The 23549-nt window shown below is 39.2% G+C and overlaps 1 protein-coding gene across 5 annotated transcripts in view; it reads left to right on the top strand.

Annotated features, from left to right (window-relative positions):
• Nucleotides 1–23549, top strand: part of ATP8A2 (ATPase phospholipid transporting 8A2) — a 326111-nt gene that overhangs the window by 207165 nt on the left and 95397 nt on the right. For all 5 annotated transcript variants that reach the window (XM_064645382.1, XM_064645383.1, XM_064645384.1 and 2 more), the window contains 6 exons: nucleotides 1098–1172; nucleotides 3857–3979; nucleotides 5039–5117; nucleotides 8425–8486; nucleotides 8839–8895; nucleotides 13128–13235. In XM_064645382.1, coding sequence (XP_064501452.1) covers nucleotides 1098–1172; nucleotides 3857–3979; nucleotides 5039–5117; nucleotides 8425–8486; nucleotides 8839–8895; nucleotides 13128–13235 — 504 coding nt within the window. The remainder of the gene's footprint in view (nucleotides 1–1097; nucleotides 1173–3856; nucleotides 3980–5038; nucleotides 5118–8424; nucleotides 8487–8838; nucleotides 8896–13127; nucleotides 13236–23549) is intronic.

Raw genomic sequence — 23549 nt, 5'->3', positions numbered from 1 at the left:
CTGGAGGATTTTAAAATGAGACTGGATGTGGCACTTAGTGCCATGGTCTAGTAACTGCAGTGGTAGTGGATCAAGGGTTGGACTTGATGATCTCGGAGGTCCCTTCCAACCCAGCTGATTCTATGATTCTATGAAATGTGTCACAGGATATGCTGCTATTATTCTTCCAGTTCACAATTTACTTGCAAAAAGATAATTTTTTTCCCTTGTTATTATATTCTTTCCTAAGCTTCTTTCAATGCCCACTGACTGAGAAACTTTGTTCCAACCCAGTAAAGCAGTTCGTGCTTAAAAAAGGTGCTTAAGCAAGATTAGTAGGCTCAAGGAAGTTGGGTCCAAGGAAGTGCTCAGAAAAGTTTACCTGTGCACTGAAGCTTACAGCTGTTTCCTGGGATCGTGGCGTTACGGAATCTGTTTGAAGGGAACTTGGAGTCCATATAGTCCAACCTCTTGTTTAATGTAGGGTGAACATTAAATGCAAACCAGATTGCTCAGGGCTTGCCCAATTGGGCAAGGTCTGTAAACTTGTAAAAGGATAGAGACTCCCCAACCTCTTTGTGCAATTTCTTCCAATTTTGATTGTTAAGTTGGTGGTTTATTAAATAATTATGTTTGCGTCATTTAGACAATAAAATTGTCATATAATCATGATAATGTGACCGACAAGCAGATATCACTGCAGTTCTGGGACTGTAAAAATAGGACACAAGCAGCGCATCCATCAAAACACACCTTGAAAATTCTAGTCTTTGCTGACCACAATGGAAATGAGATTGGTTTCTGGCTTCAAGCATGTTAATTTGCCAGTGTTAAGGATTTTGAAATAGTTTGAGGCCATCTATTTTTTTAGTGTAGTGATGCAAGTAAAGCAAATTGCTCCATCACCTGAGTATTTTATTTTGAACAAGAAGTACTCACTCAGTATTTAAAATGTAAGACTTGAGAGTAACTGCTTTGCACTCCTGATAATTGTTTTTAGAGCATGACAAGCAGCTGTCTCCAGATGGTGGTCTGTATTCCACATCCTTCTCTACTGTAAATGGAAACATGTACTGCAGTAGTAATCTAAAGCTTTTTGTAACTTGTCTCTTTTTCAGCTTTGGTTTGCTTTCGTTAATGGATTTTCTGGGCAGATCTTATTTGAGCGATGGTGCATTGGTCTGTATAACGTGGTAAGTGTTTTGACTTGGTAATGCTGGGGACTTGTATATTATTTTGTTGTGTCCCATTTTTCACAGGTACCTGTCATAGACATATATCAGGGAAGGTGAGTTCATTTGTAAAAATCATTTTGTATCCACTTTGAGGTAAGAAAAAAGTAATTTAAAATGATGCTTTTATCACAAAAATAAATTTGGGAGAATGCCTTGAAAATAGATGATTAGCCTAATGTAACCTGCATAAAACTCTGCAGATTTTTAGATAGAATTTGATTTCCTCTTTCAAAGCATCTTCAGTCTTTTCTACCGAATATTTTGCTGATAGTTCATGTTCAAAATGTCCTAATCTTTGAGTTTTGATTAATTTTTTTTCTCTCAGACCCCATAAGAGTTAGATGCTCAGATAAGTGTCATGCAGATGCTTTGGGTTGACTCATGCTACATTAGGTACAGAAAGAGAAGTAGCATCACTGTGTAACCAGCATTTTTCACTTGAACCAAGGACAGGATGTGTCAGTTTGTGAGTGATTTCTGATTTTTGCCATGGTCTGCAGAGTGCTACACTGTGCCTTATGACTATATTACTTTAATCAATAATATTATTTAATCAATCACATTAATTAAAGTCTGAAAGATCTCTGAAACCAAGTTCCATAGCATAGACCTGTGTTGGTGTTTGACAGTGTTACCTTTGTAATGTTACCAGTGAGTGGCCTGCTGCATGGATATATAAGTCATTAGGACGCTGTCACTGTTGGAGAATCCTTTGGATTTCTCTTTGCAGGGAGGAAATTTAATTTTTTTCTTTAAGAAAACTCATTCCAAATATATGATAATACAGAAAAAGCCAGCAAATTATCACTGAGTAGTATTAATGGAAACACTTAACTTCTGTCACATTAATTTTAAAAATGATGACACAAACCCTCATATTCCATAAAATTTGATACTCTTAGTGGAAGATATTTATTCAAGGATTTATCATTCCCTTGATTCTCTTCACCCTAATTTCCTGACTGTTACTCAGTCTCTGTCATTTGTAGTTAGATATTTGCATCTATTATCTTTAAACCTCATTTGATGAATTTACCTACCCTACCTAAAGCTTCTGGATGAAACTCATCTTCTATAACCAGTGAAGTAGAAATTAAACCTTGTTTTGTAAGCTTAGTATTTTCTAAAATTAGAACTGGTTGCGTGGACTCGTGAAGAATCAAGTGCTAGTAGGTTATTAGGGACTTCCACAGTTTGAAGGGGTTAGATTTTGAAGTGCTTTTAGATCTGTCATTCTATTCTGTGCAGATTAACCCTTTATTTCATTAGTAGTCTCATTAAAATAAGAAGTGTGTGAAATCATAGTAGCATTATAATTCCTGATTTTGTACTGGTTCACGTTGGAGGTTTGCCTTCATAAACAGAACCATTAGAAGATTTAATTCAAGTGAGAATGTAAATGCCCCAATAAGCATAGGAAACCTGGCGAAATACCTTAAAGCTGTATGAGAACATGGCCTTCTTTGGAATATATTGGACCAGTGGTCTTTGTTTCAGTTCCCTACCCCCAGCCTGCTGCCATTTTCACCATCTGGTTTATCACTTTATGAGCAAAAGACACACAATTCCCTCTGGATCTAGGGTTGTAATTACCGATTCTCACTCGTCTCTCTTCCTCTGTGTTGTTCTTTGTCCCTGGCTGCCAGCTCGCTCCTGGTGGGAACCACGGCCCAACTTCTGCAGATACGCATGCACACTTGAAACAGTTCATAACTCCAAGCTGTTTCTTAACCTCAAGAATATTTCTCAAACTGTTAAAAATATATGTATGTATAAGATTAGTACTGATGTTTTTGACATAAACTGTTAATGTACAAGGAATTGAATGGAGTTTAGTATTCAGACTTCCACGGTGGTGTTATTTTCAGTCTGTGCCTGCACTGCAGACTGCAAGAAACACGGATACCCAAGCTGGCTTTAAATGAGCTGCCTCAGATCCTGGAAACACTTTAAGAGCAGCAATGTCAAAGTCAGTGGAGGCTAATTTACTCTGCTTCTGGCAAAGCGTCCTGCTGCCTCTCTTGGAAAGCTTCCGAGGCTTGGTCATCTAGGAGTCTGCCCATAGCACAGCCAGACATATACTGCAGTTAATTTGTTCCTATCGTTTCATGTCTGCCAGGGGAATCTCCAAAATACCATAATGCAGAATGGCCTTTGTTTTTCAGTAGATATTTTTTTAAAATGTGATTTCCGCATTTGCTTTGTCTGTAAACTTAGCTCTGATTAAATATATTACATATTTAATTATGGCAACAACTGCAGCTGTATTGGAACCCATTCTCATGGCTATTTTGTAAAAATACTTGTCTTTCCTTTGCAGTCTGATGTGTTTGATCCTTGCTAGATTAGCTGCTACCTCAGAAAATAATGATGCTTGACTTCTTGGGTTTGAGCTTATTGGTTAAATATACTAATTTTATTTCATGTTTCTTTTATTCATAAGTCAGTGTTTGAGAGTTATGAATTGCTGGAATTCATGTTTGGACTTGTTTGGACTGCTTAAAATTGTCAAATAATATGTTAGGTAGTAGTGAGTCTTCACTGAAGTCTGGGAACTTTGCTGTTTTCTAGATAATGAAATATTATCTGAGATCCACTTAAAACTAATAACTGCTTTTAATTAGTATTTGCTTTCCTTGCAGATTTTCACAGCACTGCCACCCTTTACTCTGGGAATTTTTGAAAGATCATGTACTCAAGATAGCATGCTTAGATTTCCACAGCTATACAAAATTACTCAAAATGCAGATGGTTTCAACACAAGGGTAAGGGAAAGCCTGTTTCTTTAAGAACAACTATGGGCATTCTTATTTTCTAGATTTTTCTTGTTAGAAAATAACTTGTTTTCCACTGTTACTTCTGCTTTATGCTAGCCACTAAGATTAAGATTGTTCTGTCTCCTAGTTCTTTTCAAGAACATTTTAATTTTCAAGAATTTTTAAATTAAATTTTAAAATAATATTGTATTATAAATAAGGGATTTCTGCTGTGGCTTCAACTGAAACTGGTCCTGAAATATCCATAAACTTTGATTCAAAGTAAGATTTCTATCAAAGTATGATTTTTCAATTCACAACTGCTGATAAGTCATGGGTTTACCACTTCCAAAGGAACTGGATAACATTACCTGGATTTTATTTAATATACATGTTTTCATAATGCTCTCTGCTAGGGTGCTTTTTCACAGCTTTACTATACCTCCATTCCAGTAGTTCTTTTGGAAAATAAAATTTGAATTGGTTTATTTGGTCTTCTGACTTTTGAAGAACACTTTTTACTTCATTTTGCTATTTAAATGCTGGAAAATGCCAGCATTTGGTATTCCATCTTTATTCCGAAACAAACACATCTAAATTTACTTCTGAATCAAGGAAGCTGTGCGTTTGATTTATCTGAAGGCAAAATTGTAGAGTACGTAAAGTTCTAGTTTGTATAGAGCTGCTGTTATCTTGAAGTTAAAAACTATGGGGCACGAAGTATTTGTCCATTAAAAGAAAACTGAATCTATCTTTTAAAATCACTCTTTGAGGTAATTAAAGAAGGTTGACTCTGCCCGTCTGCTGTATTTTGATAAAGATGTTAAATTGTAAGTGTGCTTGCCTATTATCTTTTAAGTTGGTAGAATAAAATGATCAAACTGGACCAGTGTTTTTCTTGTGAAAACCCAGAAATTATAGGAGGAAATAGATCCTGCAGAAGTTTAGGTATTTCACTTCAGGACAAACATTGTCCGATGCTAAACTACACAATGAAGTGTTTGTTAGGAGTTAGAGAGAGGTCAAGAGTTTTGGACTTTACTGATGGCTTGGTTTGTTTTCCCTCAGGTTTTCTGGGGTCACTGCATCAATGCCCTTATCCATTCCATCATTCTTTTCTGGTTTCCACTGAAAGTGCTGGAGCATGGTAAGGGCTTCTTTATTTCTTATGTCAGTAACTGATGTTCAGCGTTATAGAGCCAGTGTGTTTGCAGAACAGGGGGTCTTAACAAGTCTCAAGAAAATAATGCTGACAGACAGTTAGTAGTCTGTAGCTGCTGAACTTTGCCAGTTACCTAGTGGCTTTCAGAAATTATTCTAATTTAACATAGTTATTGTTCATATAGTGACTTTAATATGTGAAAAATGAACCTGTTGCTTTGCAGAAAGTTTTATCCAAATACTGAATAATGTCTTATAAAATGCCTTTTTTTTTTTTTTTTGGTAGTGGGTTGATACCTCAACTTCTAGCTGCGTAATGTTCTTACAGCAGCTGCCTGACAACCATTTGCTTCATATCTTGTTGGGCCTTTCCTATTCAATAACACAGTACTGTAAAAAGTAGGATGAAAGAGAGATTTCACTACTATTTAAGTCTTGGGGGGGGGGGAAATGAATTGGCTGAAATGGAAGTAAACCAGATCAAGAGCCAGAGATATTAGGGAAATGAGACTTTTTGTTGTAAATATTGATGTTATTAAGTCTTGCTTTTAATGAAGGGTAATGCAACTACATGGTATTTCAGGGACCAGTAAATCTCCCACATGGTTCCTACCTAACTATATAGTTGTGTGGGAGGGAAGAACTGTGGGAAATCTGTTCTTTTATTGTAGTAAGAAGTAGGACTAGATCAGATGAGGAATTTAGGGGTGATGATGAAGGGGATAGTATTTATCTAAAATAACAAACAATTTTTTCAAAAGTGAAACTCTTTCCTGGAAAACACTGATTTCAAGAAAAACTTCTCAGCTCCAGGACAGATTAATTGGGGAGGAGTTGAAAGAAATGGAAAGGGAAGGAAGATGAATGCTTACATCAGAGGCATGATGGTAAAGATACTTGTGGGAGTCAGGCTCATGTTTCTCTATCTCGCTGAGTAAAATGTCAGTATCATATCCTCAGTGGGAGCTTCACATGCTGTCTGATGGACCCTATAAAGAAGGGACTTCCCTTTCCTCTGCATGTGGGCTGGGAGAAGGCTGAGTTTTGTGGGAGAGGGAGTTTTTATGGTTGAATGGTTTTTGTTTTGATTTGAGGTGTTTTATTGTTCTCTTTCACTGTTTTTATGAGAAATGTTAATCTTGAATAGCTCCTCTTAAAATCCAACTTCAGAAATTTTAGGTTGACATCTGTAGTAGTAACAGCTAAGGAAAATTACAGGTTTTGTTTTATTCTTCTGTAGATATTTTCCGGTTCCTAAATAGATAATGTACTTTTCATTTCACCAATTAAAATTACAAGACTGAAATACCAGCTCAAAGGCTAACTTTGAGTTCCTTCTAATAGGTTTGTTAGCTTGCTTTCCAAAGAAGAATGAATACTGAATTTTCAAGTTTCTTTGCATTTCCAAGTGCAAAAGGGATTTCAGTGCCAGAGACAAAAATGTGCCATTCACACTGGGACGTTTTTAACCTGTCAGCTTCCTTAGAATATGAAGTACATATAGTCCATGAATGAGCACTTGTATAGTTTCGGAAATGAATGTTCACTGAATGTCCTGCTATTCTCATTAACAGAAATATCATTCCTTTCAGGACTGCATAGCCTCCTAAAGTGAAAGGTCATGCAAATCACTGGGGGGGGGAAGATGTTAACTTACTGCATTAAAATGTAACCTTAAAAAAATTGAGACTTAGGCCAAAATTTATTCAGTTACTTAAATGTGCACTGTGATGTTACACTAGAGCACAGCCAAGTCATTATGTCAGGTTATTCTATCAAAATTGATACATATTTGGGCATGCCTTTTTCTTAATAAACTGAGACTTTTGGCATCAATAGAGTTCAACAGGCATGGAGGACTGAATTCTGTAGTGCTCTTCACCTTTTCCATTGACACCAGAGGAAAGAGCAAAATGACAGTTTTTAAAACTTGACATGTACTTGTGAATGATGTGGGAAATGCCTGACACCACACCATGTACTGCAGGAGGAGTTGGGATGATAGAGATGCCTGTGGCTAGAAACCAAACCAGTTCCTAACCAAGCTGTCTCAGGCTTTACTCCTGTTCCAGTGTTTGTGACTGGTCTATCTGCTGCTGTTTCTTAGTAGTTAACATTCAAAAGAGAAAAGCAAGCAGGGATACAGAACTAGCAATTTCTGGAAAATGCTCACAGCCTGTCAATTCTTTGGAGACAGCCACGTGCAGCCATGGTAGAAGAAAAACAAAACAGGTAGCTTGGGTTAACTACACATACTAAATATAGAGGATTTTTATCTGTAAGCTGGGCAGAGTCTTCACTACAAAGGTCAGGGTGTCTGAAACACTTCTTTATAGGCTTAAAAATTTACTGATCCTGAAGTACATGACCCTTCTTTAAGAATGTCAGATTCAGTTTTGCAAATAAAACTAACAAAATGGTACTGTCATAATATAAGCACACTGTGCTAGGCAGTATGTGTTTAGGAATAGGTCCAGGGTTTTATCTTAAGTGTTTTTCGTCCCTGCTGTGCTTGTATTTCTCCAGCAGTTGTCTTAAAACCTGTGAAAATAGCAGTACTTATCATGCTTGAGTAATGCTTGAAAACTCCTGTGAGTTTAAGTTCACTTGGCATTAGTGTGGCAGTCTAGTTTGTTTTCGTGGTGTTCCGGTTTTATTCCGCAAGGGCTAAGGAAGACGAAATGACATTTGAAGTATTGCCAAGGTTGGCACTTGCACATGATAGATTAACGTGTATTTACCCTTGTGCACACTTGACTAGAGAAAGGGTATGTGGAGGCTGAATACTGCTCTGTTACTGAATTAACCTCCAGTGAGATATTTTCGATGTTACATGTGTCCTTTACAGATAAAAGTTTTCTTCTTAATTCAGCTCTCTTTCACCACAAATCAGTTGGTGTTTTACTGGCTTTTTTGTCACAAGCACACAAATAATGAGTTTTATTAGAGGTGACAATAAGTAGTACAGAACAGACTGATAGAAAAATTGACACACATACCTTAGCTCTTAGAGGCAAATTACATGTTATACTCTGGCAAACATTTCCCCTTTTTCTAGGCCAGCTTCTCGCAACCAGGGCTATGGATATATGCTCTATCTGAGCATCATGTATGAGGCCTGGCTTAGCACAGCTTCTGCATTACCATTTTCTCAGCTTCTAAAAGTGCTTTTATATATTCAAAAAGGCAAGGTTAGGACCAGCTGTTTTCTCCTTAAAATCTCTATGTTATTTAATCCATTCTGTTGATACACTAATGTCAAATGTGATAATTTTTATGGTTTTTTTTTTCAGATGCAGTATTCACAAATGGCCAGGGAATTGACTATTTATTTGTTGGAAACATAGTTTACACTGTAAGTTTGTGTATCCTGGCAATTTTTGAATGGTAGAATTCTTTAGAGTCTTTTTTATACCACCAGAAAACTGTGTAAACCTGAAGAAAGTGTGTGAGTAAAGTAATATTAAACTGATGCTGTGTGCCTGATTTTCCCTCTTTCTTTTTAATTTTTTTCCCAGACATGCGCCTGCAATAGCTTATGCCTTGTCCTTCCCTAATCCCACACTGCCAAGTTCCTGCGTTGCTAGCTACCTAAATGGTAGTAGCTTTTGGGATGTAAAGGGAAGATTGAACCATGAACATCTTTGAATTTGAAAGTGTTAGTAATCACATTGTCTTTTTTCTTTTTTTTTTTTTTTCCCTTGCAGTATGTTGTAGTCACTGTTTGTCTGAAAGCTGGCTTGGAAACGACTGCGTGGACTAGAGTAAGTGCTTTCCAGTATCTTTTATTTTATTAGCCCACCTTCCTCCCTAATGAGTATTAATGCAGAAAAGAAGTACTAAAAATCACTTGAGACTTCAGAGTTCTAATTGGATCTTTCATGTAAGGATAAACTGCTAAGCTCCCTAAGTACAGACTGTGAGAGGAATGAACTCAGAGATCACACGATATGTGTGATGAAAAAGGACAGCCTGACAGAAGTGGGAAGAGTACGCTTAAGTGTATTGTCAACATCTCTACTTAAAACTGAGAAAATTTTGCATGAAATCAACATACTACTGTAATTGCTAAAGGAAATAGATCTATAGCTCCTTTAAAATTAATGCAATGGGGAACAAAAGGTGTCTGCCCACAGATAAACAACTGGGCTTTGAAAACATCTTTGAACCAGGTAAAAAGAACTAGTGACTTCACATTGGTTGAGAGTTTTGTTTGGAAACTTAGTGTAATAAGGATGTTAGTTAAATGCTGATGTTGATTTCCAGATTTGAGTTATTTACTTGCAATGAGTGAGGGCTTTGTTACTGATAGGTGACAGAATTCAGCAGGGCAGTGACCTCCAAAGAGTATGGGGAGATAGGAGAGGGCTTCTGTGTTGATGAACCTTCAACACCTTTCTCCCCTGCTTTCCCCCAACCCCTCTGAAACACTCATTTTTTGATTCTGATCTAATCCCTGTTTCTTCAGACCAGTAAGATACCATACTGGAATGTAGTTTTCGTGATGTACAAAGAAACTTTGCTGTTTTGAGGATGCAATATATTCTCATTTTACCAGTTTCTTGGAGGGGCTTGGCTTACATCTTGTACCCTCATTGTTTTTGTTAGTTATGTTTTATTTCATTCCTCACAGAGGAATTAAAATCAATGAGATGATGTCTGTTCTGAATTTTAAAGATGAAATGGTATCTGTACAAGTTATTTAATTGTTGGGGAGATGCTAGTATTTTCTGCCTCATTCTCTCATCTGAAAATAAAATCTCTTCTTTTTTTCTGCTGTTGCTTATGAATCAGTTCTGTGTTGTGTACCAATGTTTTAAAATGCAAAAATATTTAAATTAGTCCCTCATGCACTAGAAGAGGGTATATCCAAGTCTGCATTGGAGGCATGTTACCCTGCTTAGATCCTGTTTTATTGTGATTTATTTGATGGTTCCTCCTCTCTCCTCTTCCCTTGGTAACTGGTCTTTTCAGTCACTGAAGGGTAATCATGATGCCCTCTTTTCTAAGCTTTTGTTTTAAAAGATACCATAATGGTTAGTAGATCTCAGTGTTCTATAACACTGACATTTGATAGAGAAATTATTGTTATGCATAGAAAAGTGGTTGTGTTTAGAATCAACTTATCCTCTTGGAATCTGATGTTGGTTATAGTTATTGTTTCAGCTGTGAGTGAATCAACACACAGAGAATCTTTAGGTTACTTTAAGAGTATTAAATGTACAGCCTTGAGTTAAGCCTCTTCTCCATCATCAAGTGGATTGTTTACAGGCAGTTTGTTCTTGAGAGTTAGAGGGACACTGCCACTTGGGAGAACACGATGGGTTCAGTGGAAAGCTTTAAATAAATAATGCAGAGTCAAAGTGGTTGAGAGCATGGTATATCCAGTAGGTAGTGTGAAAAGAAAGGTTTTGGAAAAGTGGTAACATGATGCATAACAAAATCTGCACATTAAAGTTACGTGGAGCAGTTTCATGTTACATGTTACCTATCTGGAATACTGCAGTAGGCTTTTTTCCAAACACTTACAGCTTTCTTCACTGCTTTATCACACTACATGAACTGTTTCAGATAAATAGGACACATGGCAGAGCCATATACTATGTCTGGGTTTTATGTGAGAGCCTTAATTTCTTTTTTCTGTCATTCATTTAACTCATCTGATGGACTTGCTTCTGGTTTGCACATGAATTCTCCAGGGTTAAATGGCAGAGATCAGTGGAGAATCAACAGTGAAAAGGTTGGTGGGGTGAGTGTATAAGGAACATCTTCAAGCAGGGCAAGGAGGGCTCTTCATGAATGCAGAAGCGCTTTTAAAGGTAGAGGAGCAATTTGGGTAGATATAAGCATGAGCTAAGGAGATGATTGGGACAACCATGACAAGAAGGTAAAGACAACATAAAATGAGCTAAGTCTGCTCAGCTGGAAAGGGCAAGGTGAAGAGCTGCAAAACTCAAAAACTGTCCTGCCAGCAGATTGCAAAGAAAAACCTGAGTGAGACAAAATAATTATGGCATTTCATTAGCATAAATATACCTCCTACAAAATAAGGCTCTGTCTTAGGTTGGTTTCTCTGCTTGATTTTATTTTTACTGTTTTTAATCATAAAGTCTAGGAGTCTACAGCTTGGAAGCATCGGTCCAAGCTATCCTGAGCCTTCTGTCCACTTGTCTGAGAGGAAAGCTGTGGCTTGAGGGTGTATCATGTCCTTTTTTGGAAAGCAGTGCTGCCATTGCATGGGACTGACTTTTCTTAAAGATGAGTTCTTGCAGAAGCCTTGCAGTACTTCAGCTTTGGGAAGCTGAGCACTACAGTTGTTCACTGGGGCAGGGCTTTTAGTCAGAATCTTGATGTGAATTGACTGTAGTTTTCAGAATAGCAAGTAAACTGAAAGGATAAAATCCCTCTTCTCCTCCAAGTGTTTTACAAAAATAGAACCAAAAATACTTCAGTCTCTTTGTTTTCTTCATATTAAAACTGAATCAGCCATGAGTGTGTTTTGTGGATTTTTGTTTGTTTTATTGGGTGGGTTGGGTTTTTTTTGGTTGATTGGTTTGTTTATTGCAGGCTTGTTTTTAATGAAGTAGTTGCTGGTCTGATCTCCTGGGTGAAACAGAATAAATAGCAAAATTTGAAAACAAATCTTCCTGCCCACTGTGTGTCTCCAGGAAGGGGCATATCCCATGTCCTGCTCATTAGCCCAGCAACTTTTAGGGTTGAACAAAATTCCACCTTTCTGGGAGTGCCTAGAAGAGTGTTCTTTCCGCTGCCCCTGACATTTTGCTGTATGAATGCTTCTAGTGTAAGGTGGCCTCTAGTTGGTCTCAACTATCTGCCAGTCTGTAGTGGTGCTGCAGACTCCTTGCTTGTTTGTTTTCACTGCCTCTGCTGGAGAAAGCTGTCCTTTCCAAGGATGTTAAGTGGTTCTAGAGTAGGACCAATCTTCTCCTTCTTCCAGAAGTTTGTATCTGTCTCACAACAGGCAGAACACAGTACTCCTCAGACACTTCTTTGGTTCTCAGACATACTGTTCAAAAAGTCAACAGACACAGTCATCAAATAGAAAGTATAAAGCTGAGAACTGAACAAACATGCTGTGTCCACCACAGCAACCAGTATGTGAATTCATTCCCATGTTCCTAAACTCATATGTAATTAGTAATTAAGATTTATGCAGGTATTTCTCTGAATTGCAGCCAAAGTCATCAGCCGCAGAAGTTGTTGGCATTCAAAAAAGCTGGAGCAAATAATGAGCTCAGTTGCTTGTTACAACTGAAATTACTGATACCATCCACTGCAGTGTAAAAGTAAAACAACTTAAATCATCCTGAACAGAAAAACAGTTTGGGCGTGTAGAAAAAATTACTTTCTTTAATGCAACTGAGATGAAATCTGTGCTGGACGTATTCTTGGTCACTTTAGAACTACTTTTATTTTCTCTTAGTGAGTCTACAGACTAAAGAACCAGTAAAGATGTAAGCTGTGTTGCATATCTGTAAATCACTTAGAACACCTTTAAAACAAAAAAAAGCAAAGTGGATCAGTAGATGTTAATTGTGGTAGTGTATTACATAGCACTGCATCTTCCTCTGTGAAAGGTGAGTGATGCATACAGCTTGCATGTGTACACTGCCATAAGGGATTTGTCCATGTGAATTTTGACCTGAGCATTTGAAAATTTCCACCTTGATTTATGTGAATCTGGCACGCAGGAACTAGATGAGAGAAATCGGAGTTCCAAGGAAAATCTGGTGGTTTTTTGGGAGCTCCAAATAAGATAGATTGGCTGAGAAGACTATCTGTCTGCCCTGTTGCGAGGCAGAGATTAAAGAGAGCTGCTTTATGATGTTTGAACAACCTGTGCCACTGGCCTGAAACCAAGAGCAGTAGACAGGCCTGAGTGAGACCGACAGAGACCTGAACAGGGAAACACATGTAGGTTGGGTGAATGGAGGAGGTGACCTGTGTTGACTCTCCTTTCCCTGTTGCTTGACAGTTCAGTCACCTGGCCGTCTGGGGAAGCATGCTGCTCTGGCTCGTGTTCTTCGGTGTCTACTCAGCCATCTGGCCCACGTTTCCCATCGCACCAGACATGCTGGGGCAGGTCAGTATGAACATTTGGCTGGGTGGGGAGCTGCCCAGCACAGCTCCCTGAACCCTCACACAATGCTTGGAAAGGAATTGTGCTCTAATGAGAGTGCTTGTTCTTCTTTTTAACCTTTTCTTAATCCCTGCATTCATTTAGCTTAATCTCCTCATTAGAAGAGCTCTCTTTCTCCCCAGAAGTGACATCATACATGATTATGTGCACTGGGGATACTATATGACAATAATCAGTTCATGTCGATAGCAGTGAGACTGACTCTTTCATTAGTACCTTCCTGGTAAGATTTTGTGTGTTTGACTAAATATCATATTTATTTGGTGGTTTTTTTTTTTAATCATGGATTCTTTCTTTTCCATATATTTTGCTTTCATAGTGTTCTGTTTTTCCTTCATTAATTTAAAATAAATCGAATTTTCTTGAAAATCGGATGAGGTGGTCAGAAGCAGAAGGGGAGCTGCTATGTTACTGATCCTTTTATATTACTAGAGGAATTCTGGATTTGTTCCTTCCACATCAGCTGAGTTCCACGTGGTGAAATTTTTCCATCAGTGTTATTATTTCAACTCATGGTGAGAAAATCAAGTTGCAAGCCTGTCAAAGTCATTCAGGAGCCTTGTGCATGTTTAAAATAGGGGGCTACCATGAACAATTAAGGACGTAATAAATGTAGGATAGTATGTTACTCTGTAGAAGTGGAACTGCTTTCAAAATTACCAGCAAAATGTATTTTGTAGTAAGTTTAGACTTTTCTTTAATGGAGAGATGCTGTTTATGATACAGAAAGAAGAAAAGCAAACTAATAATTTTAACAAATTAGCTAAATATGCTTAGATTGCCACCCTTTTACTACAAAATAACGATACAAAAGTCAAGTGATGGCAAGTCACTTAAAAGATTTTTGAGGTTACTCCTGTGAGTTGGTATTCAACAAGTGTAGTCAGACATGATTTTTTTGCTGGTTCTAGCTTAATACATATTTTATTATCATGTGCCAAAACACTGAGGGTAATGGAGGCTATTGTAGATTTTCAACAGCTTTTTACAACAGAGACAGACAGCTGACAGGCTGGGATCAGCAAAGCCTGACAGACAAAGCCTCAGTCCTCTGATAGTATTTCATGGTGATCTTCATGTGTTTCACAGCAGATACAGCATTGGTAGCTCTAATTCACATTTTCATATATTGGGCAGAAATTTGATGTCGGTATCATGCAGAACCATGAATGACTTGTCTTCCACAGCAGACTGTTAGTGCTTCCACTATCATGTCAGCCTTCTAAAATTCAAACAATACGGTGAACTGTTGCTTTATACAAGAAGGGTCAGGCTATTGGCTTTAGCTTGGTGTTTCTTCTTTTTTTCCCCCCAAAATAGCTCTCTTTTTTGTTATTGCAGCTTAAACAGAATTCATGTTGTGTTGGTCATCAACGTTTGCTCCAACATATAAAACTACAGGTCTCAGAACAAAAGCTTCATGTTAATAAGGCTTTGGTTTTGCTTGAATGTTTTTAGAAAGTGTTTCTATTTAACCTTTGGTTTCATGGTCTGGTTTTCTGACACTGTGACTTGAGAAGTGATGCTAATATCTTGCCAAGATGAAAATAATGTAATGTACTTTTTTTAAATGAAGAACACATTTACTTTGACTGATAAAGTGTCTGCTCCAGTACTTGAGGAGTTGTGCCCCTGGGTCAGTAATTATCAATCAAAAATGTTAAGAATAGGTCATCATTCTATGAAGATGCTTTTTGAATTCAAGCAGTCAGAAATAAGCTGTTGTATGGTTTTCAATGTGTGTTGGGGGGATCAATATCAGTTTTCTTGTATCTATACCAGCTTTCTTGTATTTTTGAGAGCAGGAGCAGCAGTGGAAGAATGTTGGGTTTTTGTTTCTTTTATCTTTTTGTAAAATCAGAGGAAGGTCCCAAGGTAAAGGGAGCTTGTTTACCACTTGCATTAACTCCCACAAAGTCTCTTGAGTAATCAGTTGCTGTCATGAAACTAGCTCGTGGTGAAATGAGCTGGGATTGTGCTAGGCTCTAGCCTGTAAAATGAGTTATGTTGCTGCTTCCCAGACTTAAGCAATTCCTTTACCCTTGCTGTCTTCTTCATTTATAAGTAAACAAGGTATCTTAAAAGCTTTGATTTTGTTTTAAATCTTGCCAGTATGTTTATCTTCAAATAAAATGAACTCCAGGATATTTTAGACCCTCATAGTATGCAAATCCAATAGCACTCAAAGGGAGCTGATTTTAACTGTAATACTCATCTAGCATTTGGGCCAGCCAGGAGTTTGTGCTGTCAGTAGGAGGCATAGAAGGTGCAAAACATTTTGTTCTGTCCATTCACGAAATGTCAGACAGGAGCCTAAGCAGACCTTTAAGTATGTTAAAAGACACTTTTTTTCTGCTGGAGTTTACTAAACTGTTTGCACTAAGTATTTCTTTATCTTACCCATAGCATCTTGAGCATTCTCACAGGGAAGATAATACCATTTTCCTTCCTTGAGGGCAAAGGGAAGCAACTTACTTATTCTCTGTTGTCAAAGAGTCAACATATTTCTTCTGTTTCCCCTACAATATTCATAATGGAATACATGTGACATAATAAGACAAAACCCTGATTAAAATCTCAATAGTCCTTGATAGAGGTTTTCCAATAGTATGACATCTGGTACTTTGGAAGTAAACTCGCTGGCTCTTTTGGGGGAACCTTTTCAGAATGCAATTTTTCTTTAGTAGTACAAGCAATAATAATAGAAGAGCAAGGAAGCCTTCTGGTAGCTCTCTTGTCCTTCCTGAATATTTGCACTTTTTCAAGTGAAGTTCTTTTTATAATTGCAGAGAACAGTGACACTGAAAAAAGTGATGCCTTTTTTTATTGTCTTGCCTTTGGAGCTAAGATACTTTAATGGAACTTACTGCGTTTGAATGGGCACTTCCAGATGACAATATTTTGTACAATGTCTGTACAATATCCCCCCACTCTTCTGTAGTTATGACTTACCACCACAGATTGTTGAAAACAGGTAGATGTCTGTGTTTTTAAAAAGCTACCTACTTTGATACTCGTTAATTATAAGAGGCAGTACAGAAATGTACTGCTCTGAGGATGTGACTGCCTTTTTAATGATTGTTTTCATGAACTTTTGGGGCATTTAGCTCATAACCCAGTGATATTTTGTTGACCAGCACATTAGCCATAGTTCTGCCCTCTTGCAGTCTTGGGTATTGTGTTTGTTTGCCTAGGGATGGGGATTTGGTGTCCTGAAGGGAACAGTGAGCGCTAACAATTGTGCTTATTTCTTGCATATATCATATACATGGCGTGCGAGATATTCTGCTCATATTCTGTTGTGTGGATTTCTTCATAGGAATTGAAGCATACTTTAGGTTTATGGGAATAATATTGCACTGTTTAGGATCAAAGTCTCTCTGTAGGTATTGCCACCCACACACATACCTAAATACCTGTACCTGAAAGTGTGTACAGGAAGGAGGATGTTATGACAGTGATCATGCTTTGAGTCTTGATTTAGATGTTATTTGAGATAAGAAAAACAGATTTCATCATTCCCCACCTTGAGCTGAAATTTTTAGTGTTTTAAGGGAGAGTGGGGCTGGCAGGGAAGGGATGTTGCCGTCACCCCTCTGAAGCATCTGCTGTTGTTGATGATGAAAAGACTGCTTCTTAGATGTGATTTTTTTTTTTTACAGTTTATTTACCTTAATATAAGTGTTGTGTTTTGTGTCTGCCTCATTAGTTGTTGTTACCATTAAGGAAATTTCTTTAGGAAGATGAGTATCAGTCTCATTCCCCCTCTGCCTAGAGGAAAGGGGGTAAAAGAGGGGAAGTTTTAATCTGATTTTGAAAGGGTCGTTATTGTGGTTATTCTACAGTACAGGTTAATGTTCCTAATTTTTTTGACATTTACTTTAAGCTGTGTGTGGTCATATCAGAACTGGGGTTTAAGAATCTTTCTGTGTTTGAAACCCGTTATCTTGATCTCAGGACGTCAGGAAGCCCATCTTATCAAAACCTCATGGCTGGAGGTTTTGAAGTTGGAGCTGCTGCACTTCCCAGTTACTTTTATACACCTGTAGTTGAGAGAAAACTCATCAAATCACGGTCCAAATAATTGTACCACCAGCACAGTGGAAACAGCTCTGTGTAAGAGCCACTTTCATAACTGTAATGGCAGGTGTGCCTTTATTTGCTAGTGCTCTTCACATCCTAGACAGAAGATATTTCTTGATTTTTCCAACTGAACTGTCAAATTCTTGCTAGGTTATTTGTCTGCTTATAAAGACTTTAAAGAAGCTGTGCATGAGCTTTACCTGGATTAAAGGTGATTTTTAAAAGGTCCCAGTAATGGAGATCCCATGTAATGTGACAGTAGCGGGACTTGCTTGTATTAGTGGTTTGTTAAGAAAACGTTTATCCCTCCTTTAGCAAAGCTTTCCATTCCTCTGTGTATGGCATTAGCAAGACAGGTTTGCCTTGAGTGGTGCACTGTTGTTGGCTTTTGAGGGATGGAGGTGATGTAGAAGATGGGATGGACTCTGGTTGCACAGTCGGTTTTGTAGTTGGCCTTGAGTCTGAAACTCTCTAAAATCTTTCTGGTTGAGTTCTTACTAAAGCGTGTGAGAACTTCATGGGTTACTAGACTTGGAAATAACACAAAACAAGCCCAAAAAATCCTGAAGGCGAGATAATCATTACTGCAGTGTAATAAACAGGTTTCACATTACTGCTCTTTCAAATCCACACTGCAAAACTGACAGCTTAATGTACATTTTCATGTTTTCCAGAACATTTTTGTCTTTCTCTCTACATTTGAATTTTTTTTCCAGAGGTCTCAGTTGTTGTTCTTTCTGGTTTCTCATATTTCTGCAGTTTGGTGCTAGTTAGAAAATTGGCTGTTCTGATTGTGGTTTGTTTGTCTGCAATTGGTTGCACATTACATTGTGGTGTCAATGTTTTGGTTGGTGAAAATGCTTCATCCAGCTGTTATGCACAAATCAGACTTGGCCTGCAGACTGAGGTCCTTAATGCCTGCTGATCGTGTTTGTTTTTATTATTATGCACAGAGGTCTCCATGGCACTTGATGTGGTTTTGGAACTTTTTCTGCTCTTTTGGACTAGGCTCTGAGCAGGCAAATTAGACTAACGAAGCATGCATATATTTTTAAGCATCTGTTGAAGGAATGGGTTTGTTGTTTTTGTGAACCACACATGGCTTTCAGAAATTAATCTCTCACTTCTAGATCTCTGGCATGGTCTTCTACTATGTCATACAGTGCAAAGATGAAAAAATTGAGATAAATGAATGTTTTTATAAACCCTGAATGTGAAACTAATGGATTAAGCATGCTTATTTTCTGGAGGCAAATCCCCCAAAACATCCGCTTTACCTATTTGGCAGCTCTGCAGCAAACTTGTCCTAAATATTTCTAAAAGATGTCCCAGACTTAATTTCTCCTTAGAAAGTATTTTATGAAGACTTTAAAGCAGGACTGTATAGGTAGCTGAGTCCAGCACTGTGCTGGCATTTCCTATCTAGAGCCATGTGAAAATAGGATTAAGCCATGATCGTAAAAACTCATTCTGGTTTGGGTACTGGCAGTGCAGAGCAAGGTGGTCAGCTGGCCTTTAGACTTCTCTGAAGTCTTCATGTTTCTCTGAAGTCTTCAAGACTTCCATTTTGATTCCTGCCCCACAGAAGAGCTGCAGCTGGCAGGTGAGTGTTTTAGATGGGGGAGCAATAGGAAAGGGAGTGGTTATGAATGGTTACCCCGGGGTTGCCCAGATGGTGCATAGGAGGTCAGCTGTTTTTCCTTCAGTGTAGCAGTATAATCTGGATGCCAGCCACACTGTCTGGCCAATGTCTGTTTGGAGATCAGGTAGCCTTAACAAGTTTAAATGCTGCTCAGTAACTTAAATAGAAATACAGAACATTTACACTTCTGTGTAATTGGCTGATTATCCAGATTTACTGACTTTGGACTGGGGTGTAGCGGTGTCCAGGAACAAGCTCCTTCACTCAGGATAGAATTATTGTTCTATGGTAATGGACTGTGCTTCAAAAGTTGCATCTTTTTTCAATTTGGAGTCCAGTGGTGCTTCATGTCCTTCAAAATTTCCCCAAATTGCTTTTTTCATATGTTAAAAAGTAGCAAAGCCTTGTTGCAAGCTCGTGGAAAGATGTTTGGAAGATATCCTATTCCGTATTTTCTTAATTAGAAACAGCTGGCTTTTAAATAGAGAAGAGCAGCTACTGTATTGTACGAGAGGCAGCGTGTACTAATACTCGTCTACAAAAAAATTCTGTGTTTTGAGCTCCATTGACAAGCAAGAACAAACTAACAATATTTGACTTGCCGTACTGGATCAGAGCATTCCCGATATAGGCTGTGTTCTGCATTAGAAACTTAAGGATGAAAACCAAACAGCTCTGCAGTGTGGGTTTGTCATGTATGACAAGGGTTTGTGTGCATCTTAGTAAGAAAAAACTTTTTTTTTCCTGTTGGATAGCATAACTGAACAGTAGCCAAACCGTTTTTATGTCTTTTTTGAAGCACTCAGCCTCTGTGGGATCTTTTGCAGATGAGCTTTGTAGGCTAGCAGTGTGCTACATGGTGGGGTGGGTAGGGTGGGCTGGAGGGCAGTGCAAGAGACTTCGTAGCCAGGAGATTTGGATCTGCCTCTGCATGCCTTCACTATGGAGCACTGCTGTGTGAGCTTGTCATGTGTGGGAATCGGCCGCATTTCCAGGCGGCGTGAAGGAATCAAGCAATATCCTGTTCCTATGCGGAGGTTACTGCCTAAATGGTCTGAGATGATGAGGAGAGGCAGGAGAGAGAGGACTTAAAAGTAGATCAATATGCTGCTATTCCTATAACCTGTAGGACAGAAAGAGAGGAAGATGGTAATTGTGTATGTAAGTTGGTTTCTAAAAGAGTATTTAAACTCATAGCAATGAAGTGGTTGCTCCTTTTGAAAATAAGAGGAGTGGCAGATGGGATCTATTTCAGAGGGCAGGAGGTGACTGTCTGTGAGTTGGAATTAGTGGTTTTATGGCTTTCTTTGGTCACACTTAAGTCACTTTGTTTTCTGATGGATGCAGGGAAGCCCAGATAGCAGATATTTGGGGGTTGGTTGGGGTCGTTGTTTTTACCTTCATTCCTTGGAGACAGAAGGGTCATGTTATGTTTTCGTTTGAATTTACATATTATAAAGGGGATATTTTTTGTGGAAGATTTTTTGTTTGTTTTGCTGAATTTGTGCTCCATGCCACTGTTTCTTTCCTGCACTGCCTTTTTGTAAGAGACAAGCATACTATTTCACATGGGAAAATATTTCCAGATCAATTTGAAACATACCTTTATTCCCTTTCCTCCCTACAGTATACATTTCATGAGATCATTTTTTCCCCCAATTGTATTATGTCAAAATTTGATCCAAAAAGCCCTGAGGAGTGGAAATGATCTCTCTTATGTTGTTCTAAGGCAAACGTTGGTACATAGGCTTCAGGAGTAGTGAGGCTGGGAGGAGTACAGCCCTTCCAAATACCCTGCCCACTGCTGTGTCAGCCAGTACAATCTGTCCCCTATGACTTTCCTGTTAACTTGAGAGCTGATGGCAGTGATGGTATCTTGTGTTGCCTCTCTACTGGCAGATGTGGTAGGCAAAAAGCAACTCTAATCTGAATGCAGTGACTTCTGAGAGTGCCTTTGGGCTTTTGAGTCTGTGAAGGAAGTCACACTGCACCTCTTTGGCTTGTAGTGCGTAGTTTCTCATTTGGGTATTTGTAGCACTTGAGGTGGTGTATCTATACCAGTAACCTTGTTGGAAGGTGTAGGAAGGAGACTGTGGAAAAGAGTCACAGTGTTATAAAAGTGGCATGTACACACGTTTCCAGGGAGCTGCACTTTCTTTAGATTAGTACGTTTCAGTAGGATTGATAGGAATAAAGAACAGAATAATACAGATGTTGCCCATAACATAATGCCTGAAGTGTGGAAGGGCCATTCATGATTAGATGTGCCCCCATTGGTCTCTGTAGCATAAAACCCAACAACAGCACTTCTCAATAGCTTGATGTTGTTAAGCAGATTTCTTCCTCAACTAAGAGCTGCAGCCTCTTGCTAAGCATCTTGCAGAGCTCCATCTTGCAGCTCTGGGCACATCTCCCTTTTCCAGTATATGACTGAAGGCAATTTCATGCTTACTGTAAGTCAGCAAGCCAGTGCAGAGAAAGCTTGGACAGTAGTGTTGTCACACACAAAAGACAAGCAAGTATAAACATCCTTTTTCTGTAGTGTGGGAGTGCTTTATGGAGAATGCTGGGGAGGAGAAGGAAGGATTCGGTACAGAGACTGAACATTTAGAATAATAGTTAGAATTGACCCCAAATGGGTCAATTTTTGTTTTGAATAAAATATTCCAAATTCATGGTGTCGAACAGCATTTTTTGTTTCTCTAAGTGTACCCCTGGCAGGGTTATGGAACAGATCATCCTGAGTGCAATCACACAGCACCTTCAGGATGGACAAGGGATTAGACCCAGCCAGCATGGGTTTAGGAGGGGCAGGTCCTGTCTGACCAACCTGATCTCTTTTTACGATCAGGTGACCCACCTGGTGGATGAGGGGAAGGCTGTGGATGTGGTCTATCTAGACTTCAGCAAGGCCTTTGACACTGTCTCCCATAATATACTCCTGGAAAAGCTGGTAGCCCATGGCTTGGACAAGTATACCCTCTCCTGGATTAGGAGCTGGCTGGAGGGTCGGGCCCAGAGAGTGCTGGTGAATGGAGCTGCATCCAGCTGGCGGCCGGTCACCAGTGGTGTTCCCCAGGGATCAGTGTTGGGCCCAGTCCTGTTTAACATCTTTATAGATGATTTAGATGAGGGGATTGAGTGTATCATCAGCAAATTTGCTGATGACACTAAATTGGGAGGGAGTGTCGACCTGCTGGAAGGCAGGAGGGCTCTGCAGAGGGATCTGGATAGACTTGAGAGATGGGCTGATTCCAATGGGATGAAGTTCAATAAAGCCAAGTGCCGGGTCCTGCACTTTGGCCACAACAACCCCATGCAGCGCTACAGGCTGGGCACAGAGTGGCTGAAGAGCAGCCAGGCAGAAAGGGACCTGGGGGTACTAATTGACAGGAAGCTCAACATGAGCCAACAGTGTGCCCAGGTGGCCAAGAAGGCCAATGGGATCTTGTCCTGTATCAAAAATAGCGTGGCCAGCAGGAGCAGGGAAGTGATCCTACCCCTGTACTCTGCGTTGGTGAGGCCACACCTTGAGTATTGTGTTCAGTTCTGGGCCCCTCAGTTCAGAAAGGATATTGAGGTGCTGGAGCGGGTCCAGAGAAGAGCAACAAGGCTGGTGAAGGGACTGGAGCATAAGTCCTATGGGGAGAGGCTGAGGGAGCTGGGGTTGTTTAGCCTGGAGAAGAGGAGGCTCAGAGGTGACCTCATCACCGTCTATAACTACCTGAAGGGAAGTTCTAGCCAGGTGGGGGTTGGTCTCTTCTCTCAGGCACTCAGCAATAGGACAAGGGGGCACGGGCTTAAGCTCCGCCAGGGGAAATTTAAGTTGGATATCAGGAGAAAATTCTTTACAGAGAGAGTGATCAGGCATTGGAATGGGCTGCCCAGAGAGGTGGTGGATTCACCATCCCTGGAGATTTTTAAACGCAGATTGGACGTGGCACTGAGTGCCATGATCTAGTAAATGGACTGGATTTGGACCAAGGGTTGGACTCGATGATCTCGGAGGTCTTTTCCAACCCAATCGATTCTATGATTCTATGATTCTACTTACTGCTTCTTACCCTGGTCAGTATCTGGGAGGTGCCCATTCCTTCCAAAGAAATGAGCCGGAACAATATTTTATGCAATATTTGTTTTCTTCATCTCATTCTCTCAAGTGATGGACTTGTTTAGATTGAAACATTTTCAATTTCTCATTTTCAGAAGGTTTCTGGGAAGGGAGAGAATGAACACCTACCAGACATCAGTTCCACCTGTAACAGTCTGTGAGCTGCACCAATACTGAGCAAAGGAGATGCTGAGGGAGTGGGATTCTTAGTTGGAAAGAGAGCAAGGAATAGAAAAGGTAGAATAAAGAAACACTGGTTTTGAAAGTTTCCACACCATACTCAGTTCATTGCTTGCCATTACATGGGTGTGCAAAATGTGAGTGACTGACTCTTAAGACAAGATAATATGGTTAGCAGAGTGTCATTTGAGACATTACAAAAAATGGCTGTCACCTTTGCAAGGACTTCTTTTGTGCAGTG

This window comes from Pseudopipra pipra, chromosome 2 (assembly GCF_036250125.1).
Source record: "Pseudopipra pipra isolate bDixPip1 chromosome 2, bDixPip1.hap1, whole genome shotgun sequence".
Lineage (NCBI taxonomy): Eukaryota > Metazoa > Chordata > Aves > Passeriformes > Pipridae > Pseudopipra > Pseudopipra pipra.
The sequence above is the reverse complement of the archived record's forward strand: the minus strand, read 5'-3'. Positions and strand labels throughout refer to the sequence as shown.